The sequence below is a fragment of the Eleginops maclovinus genome, chromosome 6, assembly GCF_036324505.1.
Source record: "Eleginops maclovinus isolate JMC-PN-2008 ecotype Puerto Natales chromosome 6, JC_Emac_rtc_rv5, whole genome shotgun sequence".
Classification (NCBI taxonomy): Eukaryota; Metazoa; Chordata; class Actinopteri; order Perciformes; family Eleginopidae; genus Eleginops; species Eleginops maclovinus.
In genome coordinates this window covers 16,314,422-16,332,575 of record NC_086354.1, presented here as the reverse complement: position 1 = coordinate 16,332,575, position 18,154 = coordinate 16,314,422, and the positions used below count along the sequence as shown (strand labels likewise).

At 37.5% G+C, this 18,154-nt stretch overlaps 1 protein-coding gene across 1 annotated transcript; it reads right to left on the bottom strand.

Annotated features, from left to right (window-relative positions):
- Positions 1-36: 36 nt before the first annotated feature.
- Positions 37-17,662, bottom strand: dtna (dystrobrevin, alpha). Its single transcript, XM_063886546.1, is given in 24 exon segments — positions 37-1,198; positions 1,884-1,922; positions 2,055-2,172; positions 2,893-2,992; positions 3,072-3,161; positions 3,252-3,411; positions 3,966-3,989; positions 5,051-5,147; positions 5,354-5,467; positions 7,414-7,508; positions 7,825-7,906; positions 8,916-9,011; positions 10,649-10,717; positions 10,930-11,013; positions 12,192-12,316; positions 12,469-12,635; positions 13,080-13,185; positions 13,281-13,352; positions 13,354-13,436; positions 13,930-14,015; positions 14,286-14,499; positions 14,588-14,668; positions 15,240-15,307; positions 17,471-17,662. Coding segments are annotated over 23 exon segments (2,172 nt in total). The 5' UTR covers positions 17,494-17,662; the 3' UTR covers positions 37-1,198; positions 1,884-1,904.
- Positions 17,663-18,154: the final 492 nt, after the last annotated feature.

Sequence of the window (18,154 nt, the reverse complement as noted above, 5' to 3'; positions counted from 1 at the left end):
GGAAAAAGGAAGAGAAAAGGAGTTCATAGGCAAAAATTGTGATATTGTGTCAACACTTTATTATGCATCACCACCATGCAAAATCACTGCTATGAACTTGCTCAAAAATCAAACTAGATATATTTCACACATTTATGATTTTAGATTGGCTTGCCACTTTTCCCAAAGTGACTGAGTAAAGTTTCACACACACTCACAAGTGTGTGTTTGTTTGGTGTGCAAGTCACACAGTGGTTTTTTTTGAGAGCATCAACGCTAACAAATGTAACAATGGAAAATGATTGAACATTAATTCATAAACCATTGATAGTAAACACAATTTGTTCAATGCCCTCACCAGTGTAAACCTTTAAATTTGAGTTAATTCGAAGTCTGTGTTTTTAACAGGATTTTTAAAACACATCAATCTAGATATTATATTTAAGTGACAGTTTATATGTAGACAGTGTACATACCATATATTTGGATAAAATCCCTTTTCAGCATCAGATTTCATGAGTTTTACCTCATTTGTCCAGTGAATACAACTAGCATTTCTGCTAAGCATGTGTTTAGTTGTTCGCTACATGCTGCATTGACGGTTTGAATGAGCTCCTTTCAGAGGTCATCCAATCAGCTAAGGCATGTGTGCATTATAATAACTAATGTATAAAATAAAACAAACTTATTAGATTGGCCTCCTCCAAAAACAAGTCAAAAAACAATACAAAAGCCACTCGACAGCAACAGTAAGAAATCTATGGACTAGTCGTTGAATCTGGAGTTGTACATTTATAAAATGACGCAAATTTGAATTATAACTTCGACTCCAACGCAGGTTTATTTTTTTAAATCAGAAGACAAACAAACACTTATATGTGGTTAACTGTTTTGCAGAAATATGAGAATTTGAAGTGTATTCAAACATTTGCTTAACAATTCATAAAAACGAAAGAAAGAAAAATACCCCAACATGTATGTTTTTATGGCACCTGTGGTGTAATAGACAGCCCACTAATTAATCTCTTTATCTCAGCTCACAGTATTACCTTAAATATGTGGTTGTTTAAAAAATATTTCTTTACATAAACGTATTCTATGGTTGGATTCAGCCATTTATTCAACTTAAAATTCTTCATGTCTTCAGTGCTCAGTACTGTCGGGCCCAGTGTCGTCTCCTCCAGTGTCTTCTACTATTGTTGCTTTTCATATTGCTCACCTGTTGAGCGTACACAAAAAAAACATTATGAATAAAAAATCTGTTGAATCTTTTTTTTAGGTTGACTGTTGTTGGCGCTACCTGCTGGAATGAAACCCGCTTAGGCGGCCCGCCTCAACCCTTAGTTCATTTAAATCAAGGTTAAAAACCTTTCTTTTTAATGCTGTCCATCCAGAGATCCAATAACTGTGCTTTATCATTGCACTCGAGCACTTCTTGCTGCATCATTTTTCATAAATATAGTTTTGTTTTAAAAGGAATATATTGGGTATGGCATTGCTACATGCATCCATTTTCTGCAATTCCTTTATTGTTGAGAACTATGATAAAAAAAAAAAGGTGTCCGTTACCCATGCATCAGAAATAAAAAAATGATTGGCGAACTGTAAAATCTGTCCTGACTGATTTTTTAAAAGTCTTGTGAGAATATGATCTGTCATCCTTATCATTTTAAACCTATTGCAAAAATGTTTTTGACAGTTCTCTCCCTTGGAAAAACCGTGTTTAAGTTTATTTACTGGTCTTCTTATTTTCATTATGATTTATGGGCTTTCAAGTTGAAAATGCTCTGAAAAATATTACTGAGAATAAATATGCGTACGTCTCGAAAAACATCCATCGATTTTTTCACAGAGGAGGACATAGAGTAATGATATTTTGTTTATTATGTTTTTTAGTTACTTACCATTCATCTGAGCTAGCACTGTCACTGCTGCAGTGTCACCTGAACGACAAACATCAAAAATAAATGTATCAAGTTAGAAAAAAGATATTGACAAGGTGCTATTTAATAATTCAAAAAGTCACATATTGCAACCTTCTCACACCATTTTTGTCTTGGAAAGCTAAAACGTACCATGCATGCTTTGTCTGGTTCCTGCCTGTGCTTCATCAGCTCCTCCAGCTTGAGCTCGTCTTCCAGCAGCCGATCCAGATCGCTCTCAAAGCTCTCCTCCTCTGCTGCACTGACACTACTGTGACAGATAACAGGCATTTCAAAATAACACATAAGATCAGAGGTCTTCCTGAAAACTGAAGGTCTTGTGACAGAAGACAACACCAATAGGGAAAACAATTTTTAGGTCTGAACACCAACTTGTAATCTCTTATAACAACCATACATGTAGGAGATGACCTGAAGAACTGTATGAGGCATACCAATGCTTTTCTTTGGCATACATTACACTATTCTCTAAACGCAGTAGATCTTCACGCCGTTTTTGAGGTAGGTACATTTGAATATACGTATAGTAATAATAACACAGTTAGATTAAATATAGTTGCTAGATTTGAAGAATAATTGTGAAAAGATATTGTGTTAAAAAACTAAATAACAAACATATATTCACATCAAGCACTTGTGAAATCCTAGAAGTTGGCCGATTTAAAAGCTAGTGTTTATAATATTGGTATTAAGTGAATTGTCTGTCTTAAATTAAGAAATGTTTTTGTGCACATGATGGCAGATTAAAATGGTTATTTAACTTCAAAGGTGGCAGCATTTGCTCAATGTTCTCAATGAACACACGTCTCTAAGAAACGAAACAAAGCTACTAGGAAAGCTAGCGACAGAGATGAAAAAATCAGGAGCAAGAAGCAAGGTGTACCAGAGCAGTTTCAGAGGTTAAGCAGCTACAATGGATGAAATATTACTTATTATATGAATCACTGATGAGACACCCCCAAAGTAGTACCTTGTTTTATATGTGAAGAAGGGATCTGAAGAGGTTGCGGCCAAAAGGTCACTGCGTCCAAAGTCTGAATCTGCAGTGCTCTCAGTCTCACTTCCACCTTCTGTAAGAAAAATACATTTTAAAACTGATTTTGTCTAAAATGTAAAAAGCAAACACAACTTTTTTCATTCATTTTTTACCTGAATTGAGTTCCCTAACCAGCGACGACATTGTGTTGGTGATGGAGTCAGCAGCAATGAGGAGGTCGTTTCTCAAATTTCTCCTTGGACCTTTATAAAAACAAGAACAAAGTAAAATGTGTTGCTTCCAATCATACTTTAATCATTAAATATGAGCAACTTAATGCTTTTCTGTGTTACCCTGAGCGAAGGCCTCCTGAACGTCCCCTCCCACGCCCATGAGTGAGTCCTGAGGTGTGTGAATCGGTGTTGTGCCGGCGGAGTCTGAGTGGATCGGGGTGGGGATCGTCCGGCTGATGGTGTGGCTGGGGGAAGAGCGCGGAGAGCCGGGACCCTGAGTCTGCAACACATTGAGAACATTTTATCATTATTTATCATTTGCTAACTAAGGCCACACTGATGGCATCGAACACAGAACAGAGAACCCCATGCTGTTATGTAAAGATTGAAAGAAAAATAGCACAAAATCATAATCAAAAGGTTTCTTATAAAAGAAATCCTTTCACAAGAACGCAACAAATAACTCTGTATCTAAAGTGTTCAAATCCAAAATACAGCAACAAACCATTAAATCCAACCTTTTTTTTTTTAACAAAACAGAGATGCTTAGATGCCCTAAAAGTAAAACACAATAGCTTTATTAGTTAAATACTTTACACACGTTAGAAATGTTAAAAAATGAAGTCTTAAGATGCATATTCTGTTATGTCAGTATTTTTCAGGAGTAGCTCACAAAACATTCAATTTTTCCAACAGAACAAACCACAAGTTAATGCCTGCTGTTCAACACCATCTATTTCCAAATTTCAAATAAAGTTTTCACCCTCAAACATGCAATCATTTTTAATCCAAGTCCAGTTTCAGCCACTTTTTGCTTCACAGTTTCACACTTACAGCTTGTTTCCGTTCTTCCTCCAGCTGAAAAACAATATTTTAAGGCTCATGAAAGAAACAACCACAATATTGCATTGAGTACTTCCAAAAGAAAATCCAATCAGTAATCCTCCAAGACGTGACAAGCATGTGGCTTCCTCATGCAAGTTTAATGGATTACCATTGATCCTTTTAGCTTAATTAGATTGATATCCTCCCCACTGAAGCCAGTATAGTGAGCAGTTTATGTATGCTTTGAGGAATTCCTGTCTTCTTCACTGGAGAAGATATCATCGCACTAAAGGATATCCTCCTTAGAGAAAGGCTAGACATGTTGTCTGTCTTACAGGGTGTGATGGAACATAACCCTAAATTCAATATCCTGCTTTTAAAAGCATCTGTCTGGACTCGTCACTCTTGGATCACATAGCTAATCAGGGCCATATGTGACATGATTTACTAAAAAATATGTTAAAGATGGCTATTGTTAATTATCCAGAACAATAGTTTTTGGAACAAAGACCAAAACAGGAAATTTAAGCCTATTGTTATTCTCAAATCACTTGAATATTCTTTGACAAGGGCTGAAACAGGACATCACCATGTAGTTGATAAATAGAGAAACACAGAGCGGCAGATATTTAATATATAGCTCAACAGTTTAAATTATAAATGAGTTTTTATTTTTACATTAAGAAAATTACACAATATACCTCAACAGCGGTTGACTTGTATGGATGTACGCCCTCTAACGGAAATGTCAGGTAACTGCTGACATCTGCAAAGTGCAGCGTTTGCTTTACATTAGCTGCAGTGAGCCAGCACAGCTTTGAGGAATTGTAATACAAATAAAATCCATCATGCTCTCCACCTGCCTTCAAATACGGAAAACAAAAAACAAGCTACGATACACATTTAAATTAACATGCAAACTCTTAACTGCAACAGAGCTGAACCTGGCCAAATAGCAAAAGCAACATCATCAAACTTATTGCTCCCAACAAGAACCAGAGTGTGTGTTTGCTCAGTAATTCTGAAGGTGTCTTATCTGCGCTGTGTACTACAGTGCTGTGAAGTCAGAGAGATGAAAGGCCCGTCTGTAGTACCTTGAGAAGCATCATTAGTTGCTCCAGCTGCACCATGAGCTCCCTGCGACTCTCCTGCAGAGTTGACATTCTTTGTTCGAGCTCATCTTTGCGTTGCCTAGCAGAGGAAAAGTTGTACAGCGTGATGATACCATAATGTCACGTCAGAAATATCTGTAAGAGCATCTGTAGACTCTAATGTATCCTGTTCCTTTGTCTAAGAAAGAGGAAATTAATTACATTATGTTCGTTCTGCTGCAGCCTAAGCAAAAGTATCCGTTATAAACACACTGCATTGTGCAGGAGTAAAGGAGGCAGAGCTACCTGAGAAGTCGTAGCTCAGTCAGGAGGGTGGGGTTCTGCTGACCCCTGTCAGGCGGCAGCTGGGAGGCCTCCTCATGCTGAATGCGCAGCCGCTGGATTTCCTGCAGGATTTCTCTGTGACAGGCACAAACATAAATAAGAGCAGGTTAGAAATCGGACATCTGAACATACTACAATGAAGCTGCATGTTGCTACTGTGCTACATCGTCTTGTAACAACCTCCAAGATGAACTAAAGAAAAAGAAATGCAATACAACTAAATATGAACAATGTTATCTGTAAAGTATGAATTGAAAAAGATTTGGTTTGAAATGTATTTACAAGAGTGGAGTTTTCTAGTTTGAGATGTAAAGTTAAACAGTTTAGATTATTAACACAAAGCAGCTTACAAAACAGACATGTATAAATCTGCAGTAGGACATTTTTTTGGCCACTCGGGGGCACCGGAAACAAGCTGAGAATACAACATTTTATCATGTTAGTTAGAGCACAGAGAGCAATATTAGTATCACCCTTTTCAGCTGTTTGACTCCTGAAGGAAGTATCTGGCTGTTTAGCTTTTCAATACTTCACTATGTTTACAAACGTGTTGGTCGCTGTGTCTGTCTGCGATTTGTTGCAGGACAGGTTAGAGTATACTCGTTTTTTTATTGATTCTTTTTGCTGAGAAACAGGTCTCAGCTGCAGCCAAAATCAACAGTAAGAGCAAACTGAAACAGTAAGGATGCTTGCCTGGAAAACCAAAAAAAGCAGGGTGAAAGACACTTTAGACCTTTGCCCAACATATATTTTGTCTTGTAGGAAAATCAAAGATGTTACTAACAACATAAACCATGGCTCCTGGAATGCCAGTGTGACCATGAGCCAATAAAGCTGAGGGTAACGGCACAGTCGGGTGATATTTCTCTTTGTGTTCCTCACCACATGAGATGCCTACCGTCATAAAGTACTCATGTAATCCATCATGTGTTTGTATTAAATAAAAATATATATATTATGGCTGCATTAAAACTTACATACTTGTTCAGTGTTGCCTGTAATTGAACTTTTGTCTCCACTTCATTATTCACCTTTATTTATTGCTGTCATTTAAACTTGCCGTTACTTTCAATGAAACTGTAAGTCTTCCTAACTGCTTTTCTTTTAGTTTTTTTTCATAGATATAGATTTTATTTCATTATTTTGAACATGTTATAAATAGCTTGAACAATAAATATAAAATGGACATATTGTAAATTATGTATATATATATATATATATATATATATATATATATATATATATATATATATTATAAATGGCTTGAACAATAAATATAAAATGGACATATTGTAAATTATGTATATATATATATATATATATTATAAATGGAGATAATAAATAACACCCATATACAATTTCTTGTGAAAATTTTATTCATTTTAAAAAAGGCACAAATTAACATTACATGTAAAAAGTCTACACTTACACTATTCCACTCATAACCCAAAACATTGACTTAAGTTATATGCATACAACTCACAAACAACTACCTCCTTGCTATTTTTCCTATATTTAAAAAAATAAAATCTTGGACTTTGCTTGAGTTAGATATCCAAAGTATTTCACACATCTATCTATCTAATCTATTTGGAATTGCTACCATGTATGAATGATCAAATGTATATAAATTGCCTTGACTTGCCTTGCATGTTCCCACATATCTTTACATTTGAACAAAATCCCATTATGGTATTTATATATCTTTTCCCTAGTTAAAAGGGTTTATTTTGTAAATAACAATTGTAATAGGATGGCTAAGAGCTTCCTTCCTTTTTTTGTATGTTTGAAGGAAAAATGGGACAAATGAATCCACTTTTTTCTAAAAAATAGTTTACAAAAATGCTAATTATGAAGGTTTCTAATAATAATAGTGGGATTTTCAGTGTTGAATTTTCCTTGAGGTAGTATTATTTTGTCAGACCATATATATTCTTATGCTTTTGCAGTATTTAAATAATAAGAAAGTAAAAGGAGACATAAAAGGAGTGAACAGCGTCAATACAGCAACCGTCCCTGACCTGTTTTTGCTCTCGAGCTCAGCGATGAGCTGCCTCTGCTGTTTGTTGGCATCCAGAGAGCAGGGGAGGTCTGTGGGGATCCTCTGCTGCTGAGCCTGTAGGAGAAACCGAGCAGGAGACATCACGTGAGCTGGCTTTACCTCATCCATTACCTTATCTCATATCTCACAGGGGGGATAAAACAGTCAAGTCACCAGCCATCCATCACAAACTGATCTGAACATAAACCGCCATACAAGTCTTCTTAGAAATGATCATCACCTGAAATCTCCTTTATCATCATGCAATAAAAGGGCAGAAGGTAGAGTGGCAGCATGCGTTAACCCATCCTCTCAGATTTTTGGCCACAGATGAAAGATGCCAAGATATTGTGAGCAATAAATGTCCTTTATATATTAATATATATCTTACCGCAGCATCAGCAGCTAGTCTAGCAGCATAGCGGGCGATGAGACTGTGCTCGTCATCTTGATAGCTACTGCCCTCCAGCAAACTGATGGAGAGGAAAATGGAGTCATAATAAGACACAGTTACTACACAGATATGCGTACAATGTAAACTATGCAGGAAGAATTCAAGAAATGTAATTTGATCAAAAGTCAGATTAATTGTTTGATAGGTAAGCTTCATAGGTTTCACAGCAGAGCCCTGAGTAATCACGCTAAGCTACTTATATGTTCAACCACTAAAGCAGGAATGAAGTTGGATTATCACATACAAACAGAGCTAGAGAAATAATTTGTATTAAAGTACAGAAGGGTTAATTATACAATCTGACCACTGATATATAAAAAAACATGCATATATATTTCATAGCACACAAACAGTAAAAGCACTCAAATGCACTCACACATACAGTATGTGGAAGCGGCTGATATATAATACAGATAACATGATAAATGACAACCAGAATTAAAACACACACATACACAAATATGATATTGCACACAGATCACATGAATACAGAATATGTCCTATTCCAAGCATTAAACATATAAATTTGAACGCATCAGTCTTGCTTTGTTTATACAATATACACCAGCTTTACCAACTCATTCAAGAGATTACCTATTAAAGAGGCAGTCAGATCTGAGGAAAACAAATGCTAAAAGGCTTCAAAGTATTTGGTTCCAATTAACTACCTAATCTGCTCTTAACATACAGAGCTGTACAATTTTATTGAAAAAATATGGAGAGTTGGAGAGTAACATATAATGAATTTGTTGCTTTCGATCGTTATTTATGTAAAATAGTACATTTATTTTGTTGCTCTGTTCCAATCCAATAAGTAGTTGCGTAGATAACATTTAATAAAAGTTTGACAGTGTTTGTTGAGTACGTTCAGTTTTAAGTTTTTACAAATGTTAATCTTTATTGCCAAGTTTAGAGCTCTAACACACTCAGAATGGGGTTAGATAAGGGGAAGGTTTGCGAGGGGGCGATTCAAGAGAGCACAGGGTTTCCACTGCTGTTTGGCAAACACAGCCGCACACCAAACTAACCATGATTTGGGGTTGTTTTGAAGTAGCTTCACATAGAGACCAATCAGAGCATGTTCGTCTGCAAGTCTATCGGCAACATCGAGGTTGTAGCTCAACCTGGAACAGTGCAGGGTTTCACAAAACATAAAACACGACATTACTCAGGTGACAATAGAGGGACGAGGGGAGAGGCAGCAAAGAGAGGAAAGCAGGAAACGCAACAAAAGAGAAGAGGAGGAGAGTGGCTGAAAAGCCACCATTCATGGGTGACTAGATAGAAACAAGTCCATATTATGTTTGGGAGAGACGGCAGTGATGAAGGCTAGGAGCACGATTAAGGACATGCCCAGCAAAATAAGACTCTACAAGCTCTTTGTATACATTCTCCAAGCATCAATCACTCAATGCTCTGTTATTAAAACTATTTTAGTCATTATTTTTAAGTCAAACAATCTGCCACCCCGATACGTCATGCATGCACAGTCTTTTTGATGAAGCGCCAATATTTATAGAGGCGTTCAACCTGCATCACAAACTACTAAAGCAATCATTTCCACTGACATTATTCAGGGTCAATGCGAGCTATGACCATAACATGTCTCAAAAGCAGCAATAGCGAATAAATGCATAGTTAATACATCAAGAGGGAAACAAGATTTATATAAGTAACTGCAGCTTTCTTATTAAACACGTTTTAGTTAGTTATTTCCTTCTTTAATCGTAGCTCTTGAGTTTTTCAAATGTGGGCTAGTTAAGCTGAAATATTTGCATTTTGGTTTGTTAACCAGCAAGCTACCAAAGTGCTGAGCTACTAGCAAAACAGCTCTTTAAACAATAGACCTTCTACAGCATCATCTCATTATGAAGGCTCCAAGCTACTATGAGAAACCCCTTTCACATAACACATTAAATCCATTGTTGATATATACATATTGGTTAGCGCAACTTTAACAGAAAGTCAAACATTGTGGGCATAAACCATTACTATATTAAGGTATTTCTTCATCAATCTATGTTTTAACGTTATTTCACAAGTCCTTCTGCTTGATCGTATAAGTGCATACTAAATCTGTAGACTGTATACTCCAGTCTGCTTAAAGTCAAAGCTCCTGCCATAAAGTTTGTGAATGTAATCAGGTATTCTCAGTCATTGTTGTGCCAAAGTTAGCCAGTCAACCTACAGAGAGCATATCTCTGAAAGCCCTGTTTAATTTGGCGTCACACCAAAGAGTAAGAAAATCAAGGATAACGTAAAGAAAGACACTCACTCAACAAATCTGTTTGTTTTTCTACAAGCCTGAGTAATGAAAGAAAGTAGCGTTTCTTCAACAAATGCAGGTGCAAAAGAGGAGAAAAATCATGATACTTCTACCTTCCAAAATACAAACATTAAGTTAATCCCAAACAGGTAGACTCAAATACATCTTAAACATCGCGCCTCAGAAATTAAACTGTTTAAGGAGTCCACACAGAGGAGATTAAGGGTCATGTTGAATGCGGCTTTTATTTGAAACTGGCAGTTAGTATTTCCCATTTCTGTGTGAAGGAAATACTAATAGACTCTTCAAACTAATTGCCAATGATTTTTCTGATACATGCTATATGCTTGATTTTGTCTTTGGAAAAAGCCCCTCAACTACAACAAAAGGAGGATAAGCAGCACTCACATATATGACTTATGACTAGGATCTATATTAGTTCACACATGCATTTGAGCTACAAAGGCATTCTTGATGCACACCTGTGTGACTTACCCTCTCCCTCTAAACAGATGTGGAGCGGCCTCGGTCAAAGGCTGTCTTTGCTTAACACTATTACTCTTGCTGTAAGGTAAGCCATTTACATTAGCACAAGGAACCACAAAGAAGAAGAGGGGGCATGATGATATACAAATGTACACACACAGACACACAATGGAAAGAAAAATAAAGAGTGTGGGTCACAGAGTCTACAGGGAATGTGGCCTTCAGGGAGCATGGTAACTGAAAAGGTCCACTGCAAAATCCAGGACTTCCATTTTTGTGGCTTTACTCACTTTTTGGTGGAGTAAGGGTTCCCTGAAGTAGGCATGGAGTTGGAAAATGAGTAGTCATTTGTGATGTTCACTGGTCTTGGTGGCCTGGACAGAAAACAGAAAATGTTTTTTTATGTTGCAGAAAGAGCAAATTCTCCTATAGTTTTCTTTTCTCTGTGGATGTCTTGAATTGTATGATCTCTGAATTTCTAATTTGGTAGATGACCCCATGTCAGGAATAAATCATGATATAGTTAGTTATGGAGGGTGCGGTAAACAACGTAAACATGCAGTGAATGATGAATCTGTAAACTCAACAGCAATGAGTGTCAGTATGCTAAGGGAGGATGGGACTTCACAATATACTATGTATGATGAAGACTGTACAAAGGTTTCAAATGTATGCTCACAATAAAGTACAAAGACACATTTAGTGATGTGTTAAATAATCAAAGCACACTCACCACGTATCTCTGAAGAAAGTACAGAACAAGAAAAGGAATAAAAAGAATTTATTTCGATCAGCCCAAGCATTGCAAAGACGACACTACAAGTACAAACTCCACTCATTTACCAAAACAGACAAGAAACAAAATGTATGTTCTGTTAATAATCATTTACTTTGACTTTTATTAATGTTTGTCTTTTTGAATTTGCATTTGCAGTACATGAATATCTTGAATACCTATATCTCGGACATAATTCTGTGTTCTAAATGGCAAATTATAGGGATCCTTTAGAATTTTTTGTTTTATGTGTTCAACTACATCCATTTATTTGTGTCATTATTAGAGCTTTCAAATACTGACACAAATGCTTTATAAATTCAGTATTGTTCAGGCTCACAAACCGACATTCAGTTCAATAATCTGAATCGTTTTGGCTGTTTAAGAGTTGTAAAATATGGCAGCTACTTTCAATTTGAAGGTAAAACAATAAACAGATAAACTCAGAAGGCAGGTTGTTTTGCCCCCAGAAGGAGGCTTACAGTATATATCCTTATTCCCTCCTTCTATAGTACAAAGTATGTGCTTGTGTAGTTTGTCGTTTCATTATTTATAACACACATGAAACATCAATCAAGTCAAGGGAAAGGTAGCAGCAGTGTTGCAGTTCACAACCATCCCCAGGGCTATAATTAAGACCCATTGATCAGTTGACCCAAGAGATCGACTGGAGTCACTTCATACTTGGAGGCAGCTACGAGATAATTATCAGCTGAGGGAAGAAAGCAAACGTTTGAAAACCTCAGATAGCAGAAAAAAGACAGCAGATAAACTCACACAATATGATGGAGGTTGAGAGGTTTTTCTGGCATATCTGGAAACATGGGGTGAAGAGGCTCTCTGTTGGATGCACAGCTCAGTGACTTACTGAGGGCATTGGATAACTTCTTAGCAGGGGATTTCTTGGAGAAACACAGAAAATAAACTCATTACGACAACACTGTCACCTGCATCTTTACATTGTGCTGAAGCAGGAAAAAAAAACAGCCACAATGACTGGTCCAGTGCAGACACACCTCCCTCAGCCCGCCCCTCTCCTCCTCCCTTCCCTTACCCATGACGTATACTCCTTCATTTGATGCTGGTTGCTATGGGAACCGCTGGCATGCCCCCTCCAGAAGCAGTCCTGACAGAGCTGGTAATTATGACATTGCTGGCAGCGGTAGCGGAAGCCCATCATACTCTCAGTACGGCAGTAGGAGCACTCGACTGGGTGAAAGACTGCAGGGAGGAGAGGCTGGGTCAGATACACAGATGGACACACACATTCACAGACAGATGTGAGTGTAAACCCAGAGATATGTTGCACATTGCAAACAGAAGGGGGATTAATTTGCAATAATTTAAAGGACAGATGTGCAATTCAGTTTGGCTTGAAGACAACGATAATTTCATTTTTACCAAATCCACACAGATCAGGATGCTGTGTAAATGTTAGCATGAGACTGTGGTTCATTCCTTTAATGGAGGTGACTCGTGAGCATAAGTGCATCACACTCACGGTCATGTAGAGGGTGTAAGGTCCCTATAGGTCATCTTTACTGGAGGTGTGTCTGCATGACTGCTTATGTATAGTGACTCAAGATTAGGATGCACAGATGAACTTTACATCCTCCCCAGGTGCTAGCTTCACATTTATAAATATTTTGGTGTGTATATTTTTACCATTCTCCACATTGGCGAGCCGATGCATGAGAGGTAGCCACACCAGACACTGAGGGGGTGGGTCTGACATCAACGTATCGAGGAATGTATTGAGGGAAACCTTTTTCTGCAGAAGAGAGGGAGATGATTCGTCAGGGAAAATCCCCACAATGTCAATAGTAAAACAAACACAGATCCACTCTATAGTTAATGAACCCTCACCTGCTGTGAAAAGCATGTTCTTGCAGCTTGTTCAGTGTAACCAAAAGAAGGGCCCTCAAAAACCGCCATCGGGTAATTTGAGCACCTCCCTCAGAAATTGGTCAAACTGTGTGTGCACCATTATTCCAGCAGCGTCCGAAATCTGGGAAAAAATATCTGGGAGAAAATGCAGTGAGACATTACACAAATGAATCAAACTAATTGTCAGTTGCCACCACAGTCGGCTAATTACAGCACAACACAATACAATTATCCCACTTATTTGTGAAAACAAATCAAAGAAAAGCAGTTATTCAAATCAATTGTTATTATACATCAGCCACATAGCCCTCCTTTTTCCACTTCACCAGCCACTGCGACTACACCCACAGATTTTGTAGATTATGTAATAAACCTTATCCTTCAGATAATGAATAATCACTTCTACCAGCCATGAAGAGCTAGGCCAGTACTGCTCCTTCCTTTATGAACAAGAGGCTAAGCAGGCAGAGATATAAAAAATACAGACACTACTACGTTTACATTAGACAATCCAAAGCAATACATTACCTGGACTAGAAAATAAACTGATTTATTGCAGATAAAATGGGTCATTTTAATACAATATTTCACAATTAAAAATGAAATAAAGATTGTTTTGTTTGCTTACATCTTAATTTATCCAGGATTTTCCCTCCACAGATGGTTGCTATGGCCATCTTCACAACAAATACACATATCTTGCCATGGCCCTCCCTGAAAGGAGCAAATACATTTTACATAATGGTCAGAGATTCTTAAAAAAAAAAAATTCAAGTACTTCTTCTTCTTCTTCTTCTAAAAAAAACTGGCTTTAAGAATACACACAAGCATGTTGTGAAATGATGAAAGTAAATAGTCTGTGTTTTTACTCCACTTTGGCAGACACTTTAGAGTCAGATTTCACACTACATTAGCTAACGTCAAAACCCTCAGACGAGAAAGTACACAACCAGTCGCCGACACATCACGTGACGTGTTACTCACGGGTCATACGATGCCAGCAGGAAGTTGAGCAGCAGGCTGATGGAGTGCTCTACATTGATCTGGTGAGTGGTGGGCATGCGTTTATTCAGCTGATAAAAAATTGTAGACAGTACGACTTCTAGACGAGCCACTGAGAGATCAGCGCTGAGGTCCATGTTGTTGATGCCATTCTCTCGGAAAGCCTCGATGACGTTCCAAATGTCAACCAAATGCACTGAAACAGAGAAAATGAATATAAATATTTTGAAGTGGAGGATTTTATGCAAAGTGATGAGGTTAAAGGTTCAATGCATCATACTCACAATTACATTTCTTCTGCACAAATCTGAGCTTGCAGGCTGTTCTGTATGTCGATAATCGTATGGAGTCCAAATCCTGAGCCCCTGAGGAAGAATTACTCATCATTAAATAACATCGGAAATGTCAATGATAGTGCATAGATATTGTGGCCACTTATCTCACTGTACGCAATACATTGAGACATTTAAGTATGTAGTATTAAACGGGACAAGGTTTCAGACCTGGTATTATAAAAAAATAGTCAATGGGAAACATGGCAATGAGCAATAAAAGGCAAAAAATGTCATAAAAAATAAATATCCTATTAATTAATCATTATATTTTACAATTTCATGGTTATATTATGTCTGCAATTCTCACTTTATTTCACTTCACTAGATCTTATATATTGATCTGATATTAAACAACTTGGGTGTCCATAGCAGTGTACCTCCACACTGTGTAAATAGTGAGAAAGCATGAGGTCTTACTGGATGTGTCTCCGTCAGGGTTTAAATCAATCTGGTAGACACAAGTGTTGGCACTTGATCCTCATAATATTTGTTTTTGTAAGAAAGTTACAGACAAGAATTTGCCATGTTTATGTTCAGTGAGTTAAAAGAGCAGACAGCCGACAAACATAGATCAGGCTAAGCCTTGGCCCTGAGCACTTACTCATCTCCACAAACAGTTGCCTTCGATCTGCCATGTTGTCACCGCTCCCGCCGACGTCTTCAATCATTCTGACCAGAGAAGAGAAACTGATGTCAGAGAATTTGTACTCAGAAAGTCTTCATATCACTGAATATGCTCTTCCAAATGCTTTAAGCTTGATTCTATAGGAAACATTTGTGAGACAAACTTCTACAAACTACTGTGTCTTACTGAGTGTCCGGAGAAGATTATGATTAGATTTCTTCTTTTGCTTCGCTGTATTGTGAAGATGCTGTCCTTGATTTCAGGATTTTATGAATGTACTATATGATACTGACCTTGCAAATATCTGTGTCAACTGGCAGTGTTAACGTGTGTAAAACTAAAATACCACGGTCTGGGCTCACTCTCTCTCAGCTCAATTGCTTGACTGAGTTTACAGGTCCATCTACAAATACGGTCTAAATTAAAATGCACAGAAATCACAGTGTTGACTTTTGACTTTGAGCTGAACAACACTAAAATTGCCACCACAAACTTCTGAAACTTATGAATCTTTGAAGCACTCACCACTTGGTTAACATACTAGAAGTAGTGTAATAAAATTAGGCCCATTTGACAAGTCACTGCTACATCTTGTCATTTCACATACATTATTTCTATTTAAGATATATTGTGCTTGCATTGTGAATTTCATCCCTAGTTAAATTACTTGGCTTTTAAATTCTTATAGGGGGGACAACAGGAGCCCGCAACTCATTTTTGAACTTAGGACCCCATATTAGCTTTATCCGGCCTTGGTTAATACAATACTCTTTTCAGTTTCTTTTAAATAGAACATTTGCAAATTGAATGTACAACACTACAGTGCTTGAATACAGAAATGTAAAGGAGGGTGGGGGCTATACTGAAAAAAAACTTAAGTAAGACAAGGACAAGACTTTCAAAGGGGCAGAGCAGCAGAGAGAGAGCTCACACCATGCCTCGCTGCACACTGTCCAAGGCAATCTAATACACCTAGTCATGTGGTTTGTTGCCATGGCAGCAAAGATCCCAGCCACTCCGTCCATAAAAACATAGTAATAGTCACCTCCACACACACAGACACACACAAACTGCACCTCCCCCTGCACACAAGCAAAGTTTAAAGAGTTTTTTGTACTTGTAAATATCTTTTGTGCAATAAATGCGCTGTGGGCTGAGAGATGAGAGCACAGTGGCACTTAATGGGCGAGCGGTTTCAAAAACACACTTCCTGCAAAGACGATCATTCAGGCGTGGCATTTCAAATTACTTTGACATTAATTGGTATGCCCAAATATTATGCTACAGAAACCCATGGTGTGGCAATAAAAATTCCCCTAGAGTTAAAAAGCAAGCAGCAGCCTGATTCATTCAGTATAGGCAGTCAATTATGGAGCTATAGGAATCTCTGAAATCCAGTTTAAGAGGGAAAAGATTAGGCTTATGAATTGACCTGGAATTACAGAATCAAGTGCGTTGTTTGAGGAAATCATCTCACAGCATTGCAAAAACAACGGTAAATATTAGCCTCATATAATTACGACAAGAAATAGCGAAACATCCATAAAATAATCAATCATAATCAATTGTCTGCATTTTAATGTTTTTAGTAAAAAGCTGTTTTAGATTGTATACAAAGCAATATCAGGCAGAGGTAGAAGAAGTACCTACATTATTTACTTAAGCAAAAGTAACAATACTACACTACTGGATATTTAACCTATAATATATAATCATTTGGTGGATTCAAATTTCCTATTAATCACCTAAATCTGCAAAGTAACTAATAAAAAGTACAACCTACAAAATGAAGTGAAGTAAAAGTATTAAGTAGTGCAATGTGAAAATACTCAATGAAAGTACCTCAATGTATTTACTTAAGTACAGTACTTGAGTAAATGTACTTAGTTAAATAACACCAATGATACCAGGTCACTGCCAACAGCATGTCTAATGTCATCTTTAAAGTCATACATTTAAACACCTGTTCATAACTCACATAGGGAGAGAATGTGTACAAATATACACAATTTCATAGACCAACATTGATATTCTTTACACATCACAAGCAAAACACATCCTGAGTGCCAGATATGTGACCTTCTGGGCTCTGTTTCCAGTCTCAGAAATAACTGAGATGGATACAATCTATTGCAACAGCAGATATTTAACCAGCACAGCCAACATATAGTGTACAGTGGTGAGGGGGAGTAGGATGATCAACATACCTTTCATAAAGCACCATGCTCATATTCCTTTTCCTACGCCTGAGCTTGAAAGTTATTACAAAGCGAAGTCCTCCTTCTAGAAACAATCGTACACGACAAGGACTCCCTTGTAGCAAGGAAACATTACGACAAAAGAAGACCAAATGGACCAATGAAGATATCCAAAATGAGAAACTACCAGCTAGGATACAGCCTGTCCTGTCTCTATCTTTAACTACAAATGAGAAGGCTCCGCATTCTTGTACGGCTTTACTGGCTCTCTAGTTGCAGACCCCAAACCTCATTCCTGGCATGTGCCCAGCTAACATCACTCTTTCTCTGTGGCACTGTCACATTGGCAGCATTAGGAAATAACTGCCCATAAAAGAACAAATCATCGCATACCATAAACATTGAGACTGGTACGGCCAAGCACTGTCAAAACAACCGTTTAAATGCTTCACAAACTTCTGTGGGAGGAATATTCAACTGCAGAAATGCCTTATTAGTCAGTTATTTATATAACGAGTCTATTTCTAGCAGCTCAATAAAACATAGTGGACAGTGCTGTTAATTTATATCTTCCTTGATACACTGGGAACAGATTGCCATGCAACATTTCCAAACACAAGCACTTACTTGAGTTATAGAGCAATCTGTGTTTGGCCGGCTTGGTACATCGCAGCTGTTACCACTGATTGGCCA